A 19,547-nucleotide genomic window follows, 5' to 3' on the forward strand; every position below is an offset into this window, starting at 1 on the left:
ATGCTTTCCTCTTCGCCTAGGGAACTCCTACTGATACTTCAAAACTCAACTGATATGTCACCACCTCCTGGCAGCTCTCCCTGAATACCCACCACCCCCACACTCTGGGTTAGATGTCCGTTCTTTCTGTGCCCTTAGTACTTTGTGAATGCCTCTGTCATAGCAAAGATACATTGAGTAGTAATGGACTTATTTACCCACTTTCTTCCCAACTAGACTGAGGACTTATTGTACATAGAAATGATACCATTTCTCTCTATATCCCCAGTTGACTGGTACATAACAAGTGCTCAGAAATTATTTACTGAATGAAGACACTCAAAACCTAGGAGGGAAGACAGAGAATCATGAATCTGTAATGAGGCATAATAAATTGAGTGGGGTGCCATTACTACTGAACAGAGAGAGTGGACATCTCTGCCGTGAAGAGCATAGAGTTGAGGAAGGCACCCATAGGAGAAGATTCTTAGGACCTTCAGAAAGAACAAGAAATCACCAGGCCTGTGGGGAGGAGGAGAAAAAAGAACAGCAGTATGTGTGCAAGCCTGAATGCCTCAGTCAGCATGACACATTTGGCAAGCTTTTCCTTAGAAGGATGACTCTGGTGACAATGAAAAGAGGTTGGTGGGAGAGGGATAGGGGAATACTGGAATAACCATGTAAAGGCCTGAATTGAGCTTGTGAGCAATGGGATACATATGAGGACAGGGACAGACGCAGAGAAGTTGAGAAAACAAGGAGTGTAGTGTGACCCCCAGGTTTCTGCTTGAGTGAATGGTGTTGCCATTAACCAGGATTGGGAATTAAGAGGAAGAAACAATTTGGGAGAAAGGTAGTTAGCCCTGTCTGCTGCTTCTACTGCTGTTGAGTTGGAGTTGCCTGTTGGACAGACAACGAGGTGAAGATGTTTAGTAATCAGCGGGACTTGTGAGTCTGAAGCTCAGAAGAGAGTCTAGCCAGGAAGAAACACTTTTTCTACATGTAACTTCATTGGAACTGCTGTTTTACTTTTTCAATTTAATTCTGTGCCATGAGGTTTCTGTTGTAGGAGAGGGCTACTGGGGGAGGGATAATTGATCCCATTTCTGCCTCTGGCTTACATACATGGCCTCTGGCAAACTATTCAAGTTATGCCTGTTGCCTCAGAGGAAAGGAGACAATTAAGGAAACCTGAAGAAAGCTACTGGCCCTAAAACAGTTAAGTTAGTTCTGTCTTCTTGGTTTTTCTGTGGAATGTGGAAGTCATACCAGTGAGGTAAACCTCATCCACTGCCCCAAATCCATACTTCTAAAGGCAGCTGAGTATACAAAGGGAGGTCTTTATCTTCATTATATTGGAACCCTTACCCCTTAGAGAATCATCCTTAGGTAGAGATGCCATTTCCTTGCTACAACAAACATGTTCTTCCCCCCGACTTTGGGGGTCTTGTTTTCGTGCTCTCCTGCCATTGTGATGGAAAATTTGTGTTCCTATTCTCAGCCAGCCTGCAGCATCCGCACTGATAATGATTAGCTAAAGAGAGTTTTTCTACAGTTCTGTTTGCATTACAGAGTTTAGACTGAGATCTGCTTTAAGGGACCTAACTAAAATAGCATTTTTGCAAAGCAACTCATTGTGCTTTTGCTGGTTAATTTGTCTTATGTTACTTGCACTGAGATGAGACATTTTTTTAATTCAAGGGTTCCTGACAGTAATGGTACTGTGGGAGTTACATGATGTGCTCATGGTTGAACCTCTTTTATTTCAACTATCTATTCACAAACACCAAAAGGGAATTGCTTATGGAACCCAGGCATTTCTGACAATTCAGGAGGAATTGGTATTTAACCAGACAGCTTCTGGCAATCAAGTGTGAGCACGGCAAAGATTTAGCCAGGGCATTAGTCATGTGGAGAGAATGGAGAATCTCATTTTTAATTCAAGGGGCTGTGATAGAAAACTCATCATCAAATGTGAATATCAACCAACCACTGTTTACAAAGAAGGCAATATCACAACAGCACCCAGGGAAATTTAAATGATACATACAAACAATTCTCAGAGAAGCACAAAAACCAATAAATTTATCCAACATGCTGAATTGGATGCTGCACTAAGTTGACAGTTGGCAATAGAATCAATGAAAAGCCCTTAAAATGTTTACTTTTTGATTCAAAGCAAAGATGCCAGGTTATTTTGAATTTTGGTATCAGATATATTCCCTAATTTTTAAAACAATGCTAACTAGTTTACAGTCTCTGTCATAATAAGTAATAAGTAACATAATAAGTAACATATGGCTGCAATCTTTGTGGTCTGATACTTTCATTTCTGTAAAGGTAAATAAAGCTTGGTGACCAGATTCAGGATGCAGCCAGGATTAGCCTCTTCCAAGAAGCAGCAGGCTGCCACCAAATTGTTCGGATACTCTCAGGTCATCTAGACATGCTTTTTTTTAATCTGTTGACAATGCAACTTGAGTAAAACCATCTTTGGCTGACTTAATTTTTCTTTAATCAACAGGTAGGAGATCAAATCATTGAAATCAATGGGGAAAGCACAAGGGACATGACACATGCCAGAGCAATAGAACTCATCAAATCTGGAGGAAGACGAGTGAGGCTGCTGCTCAAGAGAGGCACGGGACAGGTCCCAGAATATGGTGCGTTTCACGTTTTAATTCATCCTTTTGCTCTTCCTTCTGTGAACCATAAATGCTTATGCTTATTTATAAAACTGCATCAGTTCTCTATTTCTACCTAAATATATATTTAGCTATCAATAGGTGTATATATATATATATATATATGTACACACACACACACGCACACGCACACACACACACACACGTATGTTTATGCCCAGGAAATAAATGTGTGTGAACTCTTTCTTTTGCTCCCTCCATAAGGAATGTTTAAAATATGAAATGCAGGACCTTTCAGGGCATCTCTGAGTGTCTGAGGAGATCTAGCACCACTTAAATATTAGAACTCTTACAATTTGACTGATAGTCCGCTGTTCATTTGAGTACACAGTAATTTATCAATTATTTCCTAACATTGTTTATGCATCAGACTATCTCAAAGGATTTGTAACTGGGGCCAGAGACAAGCAACATATCTTCAGGGTGTGAAGTTTAAAATGTAAACTTCATTTCACGCAATGGTTGCATTTCCTTGGCATTTAGGAATTTTTCTGAAAATTCACTCCTGTGTTGTGTTTCTGTGTGCTTTTGAGGAAGGCTTTAAAGCATGTTTTGATTCATGGATTTGTCTTCAAACATCTTTAAAGTTCTCGTTTCCCAGCAGCCCATTATAGACACTACTGACAGCATAGCTCTAGTGTATCCAAAACAGCTGAGTGGTCATTACATGAAAAGCAACGAAACCTGAGGTGGTCTTTAAAAATAATCTCAGTGAGTGACAGACAGAAACAGACAGGCATACAGACACATCAGACTAGTGCAGATAATACCTGTTCAGATTAGGAAAACAAGATCTAACTGCTGACCTGAATAATGAGCTCTAAGTTGATTAAGATAAATTGACTCACTTTCATCCTTCTATCACCTACCCACCTCCCCAAAAAAAAAAAGATTTCTAGGCTGGGTGCAGTGGCTCACGCCTGTAATCCCAGCACTTTGGGAGGCCGAGGCAGGCAGATCACCTGAGGTCAGGAGTTCGAGACCAGCCTGACCAACATGGAGAAACCCCGTCTCTACTAAAAATACAAAATTAGCCGGGCATGATGGCACATGCCTATAATCCCAGCTACTGGGGAGGCTGAGGCAGAAGAATCACTTGAACCCAGGAGGCGGAGGTTGCAGTGAACTGAGACCACACCATTGTACTCCAGTCTGGGCAACAAGAGCAAAACTCTGTCTCAAACAAAAAAGAAAAAAAAAGATTTCTAAAGAATACTTTTTCATTTCAGATTATTCTTTTTGCATACATTGTCTAAATAACTAATATCTCCTTACTTAGCAGGGCAGATCTATATCCTGAGTTCAAATGAAATATCTAAACTCAAAGACCTTAAATGCGTTATGTTTCCAGCATCTTGTGCACCCCTCACAGCCTACAAAGAGAGCTAGCAAGCCTTCACAGTGAGTCAAAAAGCATTCAGAAGTTTCTGCAGGGCTGGCTCTAGGCCCAAGGAAACATTTCATCCCAGATTCCTACCCTTAATGCTTGGATCTAATAAAATATTTTTAAATATATATATTATCAATAAGCACAGGCATGATCCTGCTAAAATGTACCAGCATTAATCCCTTTGTAAAGAATCTGAACTCTTGGAATAGAATAACCTTTCGCACTCTAGAGCATTGACTGATTCAGTAATATCAAAGTGACCTGTGAAATTCTGTCACTTCTAAAACATACCACCTTTAATGGTATGCTTCACTCCATGGTGAGACCTGAATATTATCTATACCCAGACATTTTCATAGAGTTAATATTGTTCTAACAGGTTTATCTTTAAAAAGTTAATCTAACCAGCATGACTATCCTGAGCTTTTCATTTTTCTGTAGAATCACTATTGGTCCACACTTTCTCAGCATCCCACATCAGCTGCTTGTCTGTAGTGAGCAAGTAGAACATACTACTGATCAGCCTGTGGCATAAGTCAAACTGTAATGAACAAATGTGAAGCCACCTCAAGCTATCATGAAGAATAAAAACATGTTTTTGAACAAGACAAAATTCAAGATTATGTTAACATTTTTTCATTAATTCTTAACATCACCCAAAAATATACGATGACAGTGAAATTCTCAAATTAACCAGGGTTTTTTAAATATCTGGGCATATCTTTTTTTCTTTTTTTTTTGAAACAAGGTCTCTGTCGCCCAGACTGGAGTGGAGTGGAGTGGTGTGATCTTGGCTCACTGCAACCTCTGCTAACCGGGATCAAGCGATTCTTCAGCCTCAGCCTCCTGAGTAGCTGGGACTACAGGTGCGAGCCACCAATGCCCAGCTAATTGTTTTGTATTTTTGTAGAGATGGGGTTTCACCATGTTGCCCAGGATGGTCTTGAACTCCTGGGCTCAGAACAATCTGCCCCTCTCAGCCTTCCAAAGTGCTGGGATTACAGGCGTGAGCCACTGCACCCAGCCTGGGCACACTTTTGAGTGGCCAGTCATCAACATTGTTAACTGTAGCAGTATTGCAGAATTTCTTCTAAATATATTCCTCTAAAGTGGAACATTAAATCATACTTGCTAGTAATATTAGCACTTGTCTGCTACTTTTGATATTAAATTGAGATGGATTTTGACCATAAAAAACTTTAGAGATATCACAAAAGAAAGAACTTAATAGCATAGAACAATCTCCTTTAAGGAAGTAAAACAATAGTCAAACTAGATAAATGTTAGTTCTCTGGCAAAATCTAAGCTGAAAAGTGCATGGTTATGCATAAGGAACCAAGATTAAGGATCACAGCATCTTTGAAGATAATGTCATCAAGTGATATTTCTGGAATTTCATAGTGACTGATGTGTGAGGAGATGGGGCCCAGGAGTCCCCAAGACCACCTTCACATTTAGAGGTTTTCTAGGAGGCCTCCTGGGGCACAGAATATAACTGTGTTCACAGCTAAGATTCATTACATCAGCCGGGCACGGTGGCTCACGCCTGTAATCCCAGCACTTTGGGAGGCCTAGGCGGGCAGATCACGAGGTCAGGAGATCGAGACCATCCTGGCTAACATGGTGAAACCCCATCTCTACTAAAAATACAAAAAATTAGCCAGATGTGGTGGCGGGCACCTATAGTCCCAGCTACTCAGGAGGAGGAGAATGGCATGAACCTGGGAGGCGGAGCTTGCAGTGAGCAGAGATCGTGCCACTGCACTCCAGCCTGGGTGACAGAGCGAGACTCCATCTCCAAAAAAAAAAAAAAAAAAAAAAAAAAAAAAGATTTATTACATCAATATAGTGAAAATACACATTGGGCTCACAAGGGAAAAGACACAGGCAGGGTCTGGAGGAATCCACATGCAGGCTTCCATATGCTCTCTCTCTCACACGAGGTGTCACCCAGAACACTCTTTCCACCCAGCAACAAAAATGCAGCAACATATGTGTGACATTGCTGCTCAGGAAAATTCCCTGGAGACTCAGTGCCCAAAGTTTTCACTAGGGCTGGTGATGCAGGGACCCTCTGCCTAGCACATACCACACTTCCAGGCTCCCAGAAGCAAAGCAGGTTCAGCACAAACCACACTGATTGTACAAACAGTTTAGATACAGTGAGACACTCATAATTTAGCAAAAGGTTTACATTAGCTTAGGGGATGATTTACCAGTCACATTTCTAGGCACCAGCCAATGGCCAACCTTGAAAGCTGGCCTTTCTAAGGACAGCAGTGTCAGGCCTGCTCTGTTAACCTTTTCTGCGCGAGAAGCAAGCCAGAGAAGTGGCCACATCTATGAACTATAAAAGTGACCACTACATACAAGTGACAACTACATACAAGGAGTGCCTACTGCTAGGAACACCATAATTCCTCCAGCATCAAATAGACTATATCATGAAACAGAATTTCTTGTCTTCTTTCACCAACTTGATGCTTTCATTTAAAAAAAGAATTCTTTTTGTCTAAGATAAACTAGAGTATATCTTAATAAATTCCTAAGCAGCAGAATTGGGTAACAGCAAAATAATAGCAACAATAACAACAAAAGAAAGTGCTAATGGAAAAGGAAAATTAAATACTTGAGTTTAACCAGTAGATATAGCCAAGAATATAATCCTACTTTTTCCTAATGCATCCTAATCATGGAAAAACTGATTTTTTTTTAAACCACTCCCTGTGGAAGGATTTCAACCAGTCCTCCTTTTGATATCCCTATGATTCAAAATTTAGGACAGCTTTGAAGCAAGACCCTTATCTGGACTTCTGGATGTGTCAAGAAAAAGCTGATTTCAGTCAAGAGAAATAAAATCTCTCACTCTGAGTTCTTAAGGTGATCTGTGACCGAGAGATAAGCCTAGGTACAATTGAAAAAATACCAAAGGCGATCTGTCAGAGCATTGACTAAACAAAATCAGCATGACTCCAAGTGAGCTGGGGGAAGGAATAAACATGCTGCAAATATGTCATCTCTAATTACCCAAAGACTAAATGTCAGGTGACACCTCAGCCAATTCAGAGGCGGAAATCAACAAATGCCACCCCGAAAGTAGTGGCTGCACACAGAGGCTGTGGAGCAGCTGCAAGGGGAGTCGGAAAATGATAAGGGCTTTGAAGGAGGAGTTGCTTTCATAGTTAAGTCCTTGAAAGACAAGCTCAGGAGATAGATACTTCAACTCCACTCCAATCCTCAGGATAAGAATTTGTTGATTGTAAACTCAGCGGGAAACGTGAGTTCCCTCCCTTGATACACATCTCAATGCCATACTGAGAAGAGAATCAGAAGATGATGCATCAAAAGCAGTGCCCTCCTTCACCCTGATTATTGCTATTCAAATGAAATCCACAAAGGTTAAGAGAAAAGGAAGTATGCATCATGGTTGTAAAACTGCACAGGAATAAATTATACAGATTAGCTGCCTGCCTTGAAATGCAGGCGTCCTTCATTGGCATTCAAAGAGTACAACACGAACATACACTTGATTTATCCACTGAGCCACAGAGTCAGGGCCAAGGTAAATAGAGGTGCCGCTGGATGAAAAAATTCCCAATATAAGCAGTTCAGACCAAAGTGGAGCCTTTCCCTTGTTAATGTCTGCTGTTCAAAGTTAATCAGAATAAAGCAAAATATAATAGAAACATGCTTTTTAGTCTGGGTTGGTGCTCTGGCCTGTTTATTCTCTTAAAAAGCCATGGGGCAAGGCTTTATGAATAGAACACTGAAGAGAGTCCAGTTGTAAGTGGGAGTCTTGGTGGTCTTAGGAGGCCAGGCAGGGTTAAAAAGGATGAAGCAGAAATCTCACAATGAAAATGGCCCAGTGACAACTAATGCCACATACCCACACAAAGGGGAAGAAACAGCCAATCAGTGAATTATACTTCTGCCTATGCTTTCATTTTCAAAATTAATCATATCTTTAATATAATAGGTTTTGGCTTGACTACAAGCACCTGGTAAATGAAATTGTTTACATTTTGTAAGTATAATAAAACTGCACTAATTGGAGAAACAGATCGATCTGCGCTAGTGACTATAGCTAAAGAAATGAATGGATCAAACAGTTGTTTAGTTACAAGTCTTCCTTTAATCAGTAAGTTAAAATGACTTACAATAATTATATTAGAGCAGCAGGTGAAGCAGTACTGGCCTCTATGTAGATGGCAATAAGTAATGGTCATTTGTTTATTCTTCTTTAAGAACATATATTGCCAGCCAGGCGGGGTGGCTCACACCTCTAATCCTAACACTTTGGGAGGCCAAGGCAGGAGGACTGCTTGAGCGCAGGAGTTCAACAGAAGAGGCAACATAAGGAGACCTTGTCTCTACAAAAAAAAAATTAGCCAAGCATGGTGGCATACTCCTGTGGTCCCAGCTACTCAGGAGGATCACTTAAGCACAGGAAGTTCAGAATGCAATGAGTCATGGTTGTGCCACTGCACACCAGCCTGGGTGACAGAGTAAGACCCCATCTCAAAAGAAAGAAAAAATATTGCCAAGTAAACATTATAAGTATGCTGTTATAATCTTTTTTGCTATTATCTGCTGAGTACATCCTTTCTTCCCTCTAATGATACAAAAATAAGCTCCAGACAATATATTCCTACCAAGTACTCTATATGGAATAAATCCTGTGATTAATATTATTAGTTGATATAATTAATATTTCCTCAACTAAACCAGATTTACTGAACACCTACTATGTGCAGGATGCTTTGCAGGCACTGAAGGTAAAATATAGTCCTGGTCCTCAGTGAGCTGACACTAATAATGAAGAAATGTGTTTTTAGCGGAGTAGTGACTCATAAAAAGGTCTCAAAGGATCTGCTCTCATGAAAAACATTTAAATGGGTTTTATTAATTATTTGTAGAATTTAACAAGTACTTCTAGAGTGTTAAGAATCCTTGAAGAGCACTTGGCTTCTTCAGTTTGTTAAGAATTTCCTTTATAATATTTGTGCTAATAATTAGTACTTTTTCTGAAGAAAGAACTTGCTGAGTGGGTAAATCTCTACTTAGACCTTGTCTGAATTATTCTAAATTATAATTTAATAAGCCAAAACTTCATCTATCAAATTCACTCTTCCCCTCTTGTGGCCATCAGCCACTTCTGGGAGCCTGGACGTGTTACCTCACACCCTGGGTCTGCCTTGGTGTGCTGATGTGCCCCCTCAATAAAAGACAAAGGAGGGTCACCCTTGCCCTAACCTCTTCCTCAGAGACCACGTTGATGGAAGCTTTAAGTGGCACTATAGCCTTGGCACTAATTCACCTGCATTTTTAATAGGGCAAAAGGTGGCTTGCTGCAATAATAAATTCTGAAATTTAATTTCAGCTTCTGACATTCATGGTTGAGCATATCTTCCTTTTCCATGAGAGGTTCCATAAATCACTCAAGAACACCTTCCACCATGTAATAGAAAATGATGAAGCACCTAGGGAAGGGGACAGAATGTCTGGCAGAACCTTGGGTTACATCATACAGAGAACAGGTTTCTTTCTAGCTGAAAGGCTCAGGATGCTTTCTGCAGCATTTAGGCAACCCCAGGAAATCCGCTAACCATAAAACCCGCAGTAAATAAGTTCTTGCTTCATGGAGCCAGAGACAGGGGCTTTCTTTTTTTTCTGGCAGAGGGGACAGGGTCTGGCTCTGTAGTCCAGGCTGGAGTACAATGGTGTGATCTCAGCTCACTGCAGACTCCACCGCCCAGGTTCAAGAGATCCTCCTGCCTCAGCCTCCTGAGTAGCTGGGACTACAGGTATCCACCACCACGCCCAGCTAATTTTTTGTATTTTTAGTAGATACCGGGTTTCACCATGTTGGCTAGGCTGGTCTCAAACTCCTGACCTCAGGTGATCTGCCCTCCTTAGCCTCCCAAAGTGCTGGGATTACAGGCATGAGCCACCAGGCCCGGCCGGGGGCTTTCTTAAAGAACACAACACTGAATTCTTTTTCCCTGATGCTCAGCCAAAACCTCATTTGTTATCGTAAGTGATTTTAGGATGAGGATGAAATCACACTTCTTCCCATTGTTTTACTGAAAATCATGGACTATAATGATATTTCTTCTTTTTACATATTCTTACATGATTTGCAACATGCATTTTTCTTTTTAAGGATATATTGTGCCCTGCCCACAACCTGCAAGTCCTAACTTGTTAGGTATTTAAGACTCTGATAAAAATATATTAGACCAGACCGGGTGCAGTGGCTCATGCCTGTAATCTCAGCACTTTGGGAGGCCGAGGTGGGTGGATCACCTGAGGTCAGGAATTCTAAACCAGGCTAGCCAACATGGTGAAACCCCATCTCTACTAAAAATACAAAAATCAGCCAGGTGTGGTTGCACATGCCTGAAATCAGCCAGGTGTGGTGGCATGTGCCTGTGATCTTAGCTACTCGGGAGGCTGAGGCAGGAGAATTAGCCCGGGAGGCAGAGGTTTCAGTGAGCCAAGATCGCACCATTGCACTCCAGCCTGGGTGACAGAGCGAGACTCCATCTAAAAAAAAAAAAAAAAAAAAAATATATATATATATATATATATATATCTCGTGACCAAGAAATCTACCAAGAAGAACCTGTTTAGCTCTTAAGGTCCAGCCTTCCTCAGTTCCCAAACACTTAAGTCGTGGAGAAGATGAGTGAATAAAGAGGTATCTTTCCCAAACTTCGTCAAGAAGAGCACCCATGTACATCTTGGAAAACCTAAAGGTTCCAGCCCCTCCAGTAACGCATCATGGAGAGTCGTATTTTAGGATCTAATAGGAACATTCCCTTCCTTGCCCCAACACAAAGCTGAGCTCTCCCACAAGAGGACTGCTTTCCCTAAGAGTCCAGGAGAAAAGGCAGCTGTCTTAGTGGAAACATTGCTGAATACTGCAAGAACTTTGGGGCAGACCTTAAAGAAGTCACCAATTCAAGAAAATGTTTCTTACACAACGGGGGATCGTGGGGTGAGGAGTTGAGATTGAGGATCAAGGGACAAGATCAAATATGGAAACTAAGAAAATCCTAAGATGCAGGAGAAAAATTAACCCTTCTTTAAGAGGTATCAGAAGCCTCTCTCTCTCTCTCTCTCTCTCTCTCCTCTCTCTCTCTCCTCTCTCTCTTTTCCTCTCTCTTTCTTTTCTTCTCTCTCTCTTTCAATCTCTCTCTCTCTCTCTCACACACACACACACACACACACACACACAGTCTTAGAGAAATGATTCAGCCTTTTAAATACACAGATGCTTGCATTCCCTCTCACTCTCCGTATACCCTCTGGAGATTCTGACTGAGTCAGTTCAGTCCAGGACCCTATATTTTTTAAATATTAATACCATTCCAGGGATTTCGGGAAATATCATATCCTGGGGATTGCCGGATGTATCTGCTCTAGCTCTATTGTAAAGGCCAGGCCTGCTAAAGTTTCTACTGGTTGCCCTCTTTCTGTCCATGGCCTCCCACTATTTGAGTGTGCCCCACCCCTTCAGCCTTTGCCCATCAAGTCTGAAATGCTGTTCATTCTGTGACTTGTCAGCCCTTGCAACTTAGAGAAAGGAAACTAGATTTTCCTTCCATTGTCCTCCCATTTTCCATGTCATGCCTTTTTGACAATCTGAGCTCTCCTCATTACAGAGAGTCTGGCCCTGTGGTTCACAACATGAGAATGTTGATTCTAGAAAAGGCTTCGAACCTCTCAGCTGGACCCATTAAGTTGGTGCTACATGCCAAAGCTGTTTTCTGCAGTCTAATTTTCTCTTGTCCTGAAATAGAGACATTACAGAAAAGATGTTGATCTTAAGGAGTTTAACAACAAAGCCTGGCTGCTCAAAGTACAGTCCAGTATCTTAAGACAAATTCCAGAGTAAGTCCAACCAACTGCCATAACCAGCAAGGGTCCAGTCTCCAAAGCATCACTCCAGCCAGGCCCATGCCTACTGCCCTGTCCTGGTTTCCCCTAGTCAAATAACCTGAGCTTTAATTTTTTAACTAAAATACTCTAAACCCCTCATTTCCAGTGGAAGAAACAGTGAGTCCGTAAGGCCAGCTTTTTTTAAGACTTGATTTTTTAGAGCGTTTTAGGTTCACAGCAAATTTGAGAGAAAGGCACAGAGATTTCCATATACTCCCTGCCCCCATTCATGCACAGCCACCCCCATGATCAGCACCCCCACCACAGTGTGCATTTGTTACAGGTGAGGAACCTACATTGACACACTGTTATCACTCAGAGTCCACAGTTGACACTAGGGTTCAGTCTTAGTGTTGTACATCAGGGGTCCCCAACCCCTGGGCTGCAGATCGTGACTGGTCCATGGTCTGTTAGGAACCGGGCCACACAGCAGGAGGTGAGTAGTGGGCAAGGGAGCATTACTGCCTGAGCTCTACCTCCTGTCAGATCAGTGGCAGCATTTAGATTCTCATAGGGGCGCAAACCCTACTGCGAATGGCACATGTGAGGGATCTAGGTTGCCTGCTCCTTATGAGAATCTAATGCCTGATGATCTGAGGTGGAACAGTTTCATCCTGAAACCATCCCCCTACCCCCACCTGGTCTGTGGAAAAATTGTCTTCCACAAAACTAGTCCCTGATGCCAAAAATGTTGGAGACCACTGTTGTACATTCTATGGGTGTAGACAAATGTCTAATGACATGTGTCCACCATTGTAGTATCATACGGAGTAGTGTCACTGCCCTAAAAATCCTCTGTGCTCCAACTATTCATCCATTCCCTCCACACTCACCCCGGCAACCAACAACCTTCTTATTATCTCTGTATTTTTTACCGTAAGTCCAGATTTTTGTTATTCACAAACTGCCTACAACCTTGCTTGAAGTTAGCATTGCCCCAATGTCCTGTTCTGATAAGAACTCCCTGACCTTCAGTCAGGATCAGAAATAAAGTCATATAATGCCTTACTCCAGGCTTTAATTGTATGCTCTAACTACAACAAAATCTCTAAACTTAAGAATCACACATTCATCAATGTGCTGTTTGGATTCAAGATTTTTTTAATAGAACAACAAATGCACACTTAGCCTAGACTGAATAGCTGTTAACTATAAAGTGGCTCAGACATTTGCTTTCAAAATAACCTGCTTTTACAGTTCTGTAGCAAGGTCTCTGGTCGGTTCAGCAAGCACTCTTCAAGAGTGACCCTGGCCTTATTGGGATCCTGGGTTTTGGGATTGGACACATACACTCATAATGTATGCATTAATATGCCTAACACAGTATGCAACTCTCTGTTTCTCACATTTCACTGCAGTTTCTACTCCAACCTTCACAGCAATTTATTTCCACCATGCTCTGGGCCCTTTTATTTGACCTTCTGGGCATGAGGTCTCCTAGCACATGTATCTTCCAAGCCCAGTAAAGGCCATGTTTAAAACCAAATGAGAGCCTTCTCTGTGTGACACTGAAACAGCTTGATCATTTTCACACAAAATTACTTGCATCTTGGCAGGGCTAAGTGGTAAACTCAATTAATAAATCCTGAAATTTAATTTCGACTTCTGACATTTATTGTTAAGCATGTGCTTCCTTACCCTCCAGAGGTTCTACTTTCCATTTAACCTCAAGGTGTTAGGGCTCCGCCTGTACTCTCCCTTTCCTCAAACACACCATGCTATGAAAAACACCCCGTGTGGCAAAACCCAAAATTGATGTGGAGTGCAAATCCATTCTGCACATCAAAGCCGTATATACATAGCACCACGTGTGGAGCAAGTTGGGCATGTAGACAGGGAGAATCAGTGTTTGCTGGCCAAGAGGAAATCAGGCCTCAACACATCCAAGCTGCACAGATTAAGTTCTTCTGATCACATTAACCTCACAATGAGCACATCCCCCTTGTCTCACCCTGAGCAGAGCTGAGAGAACACAGGCTGTGCAGGGAGCAGTTGTTGCCTCTTCTAGGGGCCTGTCTCTTGGAAATTACTAATCTAGATATTCCAGAATTTCTAGTACTCATCTTTGTGTAGGTAAAGAACTGTAGTCCATGATCTGAGCTAGATTCAGACCAAGACCACCACGAAAAGGTTGGTTTCAAAGCACAACCCACAGCAGGTGAGTACAGTGGAACAGAACAGGCAAAACACTGCTGCATTTTTTTTTCAGCTTTATTTTCTTCCAGAAAGCAATTAAATCCAGCAAGTCAACTATGAATTTTTTTTTGTTTTTTAAGACAGAGTCTCACTCTGATGCCCAGGCTGGAGTGCAGTGGTGCTATGTCAGCTCACTGCAACCTCTGCCTCCCGGGTTCAAGTGACTCTCTTGCCTCAACCTCCTAAGTAGATGGGACTACAGGCACGCACCAACCTGCCCAGCTGATTTTTGTATTTTTAGCAGAGATGGGGTTTCCCCATGTTGGCCAGGCTGATCTTGAACTCCTGACCTCAAGTGTTCCGCCCATCTCGGCCTCCCAAAGTGCTAGGATTACAGGCATGAGCCACCATGCCTGACCATGAACTTTGAATTTAATAAGCAAAGTTTTAGTGGTAAGGGGAACTATATGAATTTATGAGATTTTTAGAGAAAATATAAACATGGGGACACTGTATTTATTTTTATAATCCCTTTAAAATTTAGAAATGATTACTGTGACTGATTCTCAAATGACAGTTGATATCCCTAAAACATCTCATTATTGTGAGAAAAGCCTACAAGAATTTACATATTACCATTTCAAATTTTATTAACATTTGTGCCTCCATTAAAGCACCTCAGGATGCCCTCAATATTTTGAGAAAAGTCTACTTTCGAAATACACATATAGCTCAGTCTTTCACTAATTTCACTTGCTGCATGCTTGATAGGGTTAGCTTTACTTAAAGTCTTTATTCTTACTGCCTAGATAATTTTTATTCGACTGCTCTAAACATACTAAGCAATCTTGATTCTAACAGTAATAATATATCTTTGTTACTGGTTCTGTTAATTCTAATGATTGGTCCTAGGCTGTTCCTCCCCTTCCTTTAGGAATGGTACCTTCCAGTCTCTCCATGTGCATGAAAAGTGACAAGCATGGGTCCCCATATTTCTACTTATTGGGCCACCCTAAAGACACGGTTTGTAAAATCTGCATGAATATTATCTTTCTCTAATGAGCCTTGGTTTTGCGTATGTTTTTAACTGATGTATAATGCTTTCTCTTTCTTAGTAGCTTGTCTAATTATTTCTAGAGTTCTGGAATATATGTATAACTTATAAGTGATATATGTATAACTTATAAGACCTTATAAGTGACAAGGATAGGATTTGCAGATTCATGAAAATTTGAGATGCACCGCATTTTAGCAGGGGCCAGCCTAGAATGACCCCAGCAGCAAGGAAGCAGGTAGAGAACAGCAGAGCAGCACTGGCCGCGTTCCACCCCACACATTTCAGAGCATCCTCCCTGGGATTCAGTGCAAGTCACTAAATTTGTTTCCTCTCAGTCATAGTATAGACAGCTGTAACCTAAGCTATCCTTTCCGTGTCCGATAGAAAGAGAGCCACAGTTGCCAGACCTTCTAGCCCTAGAAACTCCAAACTTCACCTGGCATCATGGGTATTTCCCAGCCTGCTCTGTGGCAGTTATCCAATCAGGACAAGATCCTGTCACCTTCCTTCCTCCATACTCAGTGATGCACCAAGTTAAAGAAAAAAAAAACTTTTAAGGGCCCAATTGTGACTATTTTTTAAAGTAGTCATAACTTTACATCGAGTTAGTATTCGCTACTGTTTCAAAAGGAATATTCTCAAGTGTTGGCTATATTTTAGCCTTGGTAAAAAATCTCGAGGAAAGAAAATGTAACCCATAATTTTTTAAAAAATCAGAACGTAGATGATAGCCTTGCAACTATGGGTCAAGCAACTTTTTACCCCTCAAATACATCCCTAGAGCAGCCCACATTTCACTGTCACATTCTGCGGTGGCATGTGGCTACTGCCACAATTTAATTGGATTGGGATTTTATATGTCACTTTGGCTTTATAGCAGAAACTGTACTCATGCGCAGTCTCCACAGTTAGCTATATAAGTATAAATCAAACTGACACACTTCTCAATTCTGGTTTGATTCTATCCCATTCATACTGTCACAGCCATGGCTAAGCATCTCTCCACCAAATTCTTTTAAACTGGCTCTCTGAATTTTTTCTGAAACATATTTTCCAATTATTAATGACCCTGCTAATTACCATCCAGGACTGGCTAGAATTTAACATAAAAGACAACATTATTCATTAGGTAAATTATTTAGTCGGCTTACTACTAAACATTTTCTTATCAAAAAGTTTTATGCTGATATAAATTTATGTAGATACACACACACACACACACACACACACACACAACCATCACAGTCATTCCTTGAAGCTATCTAAAAAACAAGTTTTAAATGTATTATTTCTCCAAAATATGTCTCTCAAAAGGTAACTTGCTGATCAGGGGAAAACTATGTAGCTAAGTTAGGGCATAAAGGAGAAAGTTGCAATGTGCCAGAAAAGGGATAAAGCCATGGAATACTTATTGGGGAAATCTAGTCCAATGACTATAGGTTAAGGAGGGATAGATTTCTGTTTCTGACAAAAGAAAGGTCTATGCTTGCCATATAATTTACTTTAACTAGTCTGTAATCCATGGGGATGAGGAGGCCAGAGTCAATTCACTAGAGTCATTAACTTTAAAAAAAAAAAAAGAGAGAGAGGGCTCTTTGTGGTTTCAGTTCAGTTCCATAAGCATCTATCAAGCACCACCTGTGACCCCAAGCCTGTTGCTCATTGCTAGGGATATAAAGATTAATAAGAAAGGCTCTGCCATGTCCATTCATAAGCTAGGATGGAAGACAGGGAGATAATTATGTAATGGGGCAAGATAAATAGTATCAGCAAAGGGTGATAAGAACCCAAAGCGGGCAGTAAACTAAATCTGCTTAGCAGAATTGTAGAAAATTCTACCCAAGTGGTAAAATTTTAGCTGGGCATTGCTTTAACCAGAGTGGGAAAAAGATAAGGCTGTTTGTTTCCAAGCAGATGAAATGGTTCAAGCAAAGTCAGGGAGATGCATTCAGAACAGCTATAACATAGTTTAAATGGGAAAGGGGGATAGCCAAAATGAAAGAGGAGCCCTTTAAAAAATTCTGGCTGGGCACGGCAGCTCACAGCTCTAATCCCAACATTTCAGGAGGCCAAGGCAGGAGGATTGCTTGAGGCCAAAAGATTGAGACTAGCCCGGGCAACATAGCAAGACCCTATCTATACAAAAAAATAAACAATTAGCCAGGTGTGCTAGCACGTGACTGTAGTCCCATCTACTTGGGAAACTGAGGCAAGAGGATTTCTTGAGCCCAGGAGTTTGAGGCTGCAATGAGCTATGATTGCACCACTGCACTCCAGCCTGGGTGACAGAGTGAGACCCTGTCTCAAAGAAAAGGAAAGGAAAGAAAAGAAAAGAAAAGGGAGAAGAAAAGAAAGAAAAGAAAAGAAAAGAAAAAAAGACCTTATATCCCAAGCAAAGGAATCTGAGGTTTATATAATCAGATGTCACCGCAAGAAATTTTTTAATGGGAGGGTAAAAACATCTGTATTTGGAAATATACCTCAGTAGTATTTAAGATGAGCTTTATAGAAAAATGCAAGCGGTTAAAATGTTATTGCAGAAGTTGAAGCAAATGATGTGAGGGCTGGAATTAAGAAACTGGTGGTGGAAATAGCACATTGGGGTTGGATATTGGGGATATTTCGGTCATTTCATTGATGAAAATAAAGAAGGTTGGTGAATAATGAATGTGAAGGACAGGATCAGGGAGGAGGACTGTGGCCCGGGGCTGGGTGGAAGATGATGTCAAGAAGCTAACAGGAAACACGAGTGAAGGGCCAAGCTTAAGCAGAAGGATGATGAGGGGAGTTTTGGATTTATTGAGCTTCAGAGGCCTGAGAGACACTTAAGTGAGGAGGCCCAGAAATAGGGCACTGGATGAGGCACTCAGGAGCTGGAGCCAGAGCATTTGGGGAGTCCTGGAGAGGACTTGGAGCCATAAGTGGGGCTGAGCTCTCCCAGAGAGCACCCACTGTGTAGAGAGAGAGGAGTGCCAGATGACAAAGCCACACTGGACAGGGAAGTAAGAAAAGTTGGTGAAGAAAATCAGGAGCAGGCAATCTGGGAGACAGGAAGAGAACCAGAGAGAAAAGCAATTTGGAAGCCAGAGAGGGGCTTCAAAAACAATTACCCATTTTCTAGATGAAAAAGTGGTTGCACCGCCCAGAGATAGGCTGGGAAGCAAGTTAGAAAAGCAGGGAGAGTGGAGAGGATTGGCGCAATGCCAGGCACATAGCACTCAAGACATGATGGCTTTGTGTGGATTGTGGGTGGGAAGTGGCCTTCGCCTGCTACTCCATGGACCTCTCCATAGGCCCTCCCCACATGCCTCCCCATGTTCTGAGCCACCCCAGGAACCCACCCAGTGTGGACATCCACTTCGGATAACCAGAGCTCCTACTTAGCTCCAGCCATGGGGGCCCGGGCCCTGTTGTTTCTGCTTTCTTTTTTCAGAGGGCAGAGGTGGTCAGAGTGCAAAGATGAGTAAGATACCATCTCTACACTAAAGTAACTCTCTATATGGGGAATGGTTAAGGAAAATAGGGTGCTTGTAGTTTACCAAAAAAGAAAAATAAAACAAAAATCACAGTCTTGTTGAAATCATTTCTTGGGTTCCTTTCCCGGCTGATGTATAAGGTATTCTGGAAACAGGCATGCTCTGCCCAATTTCTCTTTTCCTATGACATACTGCATTTTAAAATCTGAATTTTATCAGGACTCCAATGACGAAGTCACCTCAAAGATCTCCAGTTTCACTATGATAACAAAATCTAATGACGGATTCAACCTGTCAGCCCCTTAGGACTCCCTGTAACAACTAACACTGTTGGTCAGTGTATTCGCTGGATTTTCTCTTACCTGTTCAATTGCTCCTCTGGGGTCTTCAACTCTCTTTCCACCCATAACAGCCCTCCCCACCCTTTCCTTCAGGATCTCTCTTGCTCTCATGGTTCCACCTGTCCCATGTGCAGAGGACTGTTGTGTCTGTTTGCCACCCCTGCCTTCATTTCACAGCTTCATCCCAAGACTTCAAACTGCCTGCTAGACAATTCTACCCAGATACCCTGCATTTATGCATTCAAAATTGTATTCATGACCTTCCCTCCCAGAGTATTCCTCCTCTTGAATCACCTATTAATTCAGGGACCATCAACCCTCCTGGTTGGCTCAAAACTACCTTGGCTGGCTTCCCCACTCGTGTGTGTGTGTGTGTGTGTGTGTGTGTGTGTGTGTGTGTGTGTACAACCAGTCCCCAGGTGTGAGCATACTTCTTTCATTTCCCACATCAGCCTCTCCTCCATTCCCATTGTCATTCTGTCCCAGTTCAGGCCCACTCCCCCGGATTAGACAGCCTTT

At 41.8% G+C, this 19,547-nt stretch overlaps 1 protein-coding gene across 11 annotated transcripts in view; it reads left to right on the forward strand.

Moving 5' to 3' along the window:
• Positions 1–19,547, forward strand: part of MAGI2 (membrane associated guanylate kinase, WW and PDZ domain containing 2) — a 1,470,566-nt gene that overhangs the window by 1,406,273 nt on the left and 44,746 nt on the right. For 9 of the 11 annotated variants that reach the window (XM_055283428.2, XM_055283421.2, XM_055283424.2 and 6 more), the window contains one exon: positions 2,504–2,642. In XM_055283428.2, coding sequence (XP_055139403.1) covers positions 2,504–2,642 — 139 coding nt within the window. Of the gene's footprint in view, positions 1–2,503; positions 2,643–15,066; positions 15,178–19,547 lie in introns of all 11 variants that reach the window. The other 2 variants (XM_055283431.2, XM_055283430.2) reach the window with 2 other exon arrangements.

This window comes from Symphalangus syndactylus, chromosome 6 (genome assembly GCF_028878055.3).
Source record: "Symphalangus syndactylus isolate Jambi chromosome 6, NHGRI_mSymSyn1-v2.1_pri, whole genome shotgun sequence".
NCBI classification, from domain to species: Eukaryota; Metazoa; Chordata; class Mammalia; order Primates; family Hylobatidae; genus Symphalangus; species Symphalangus syndactylus.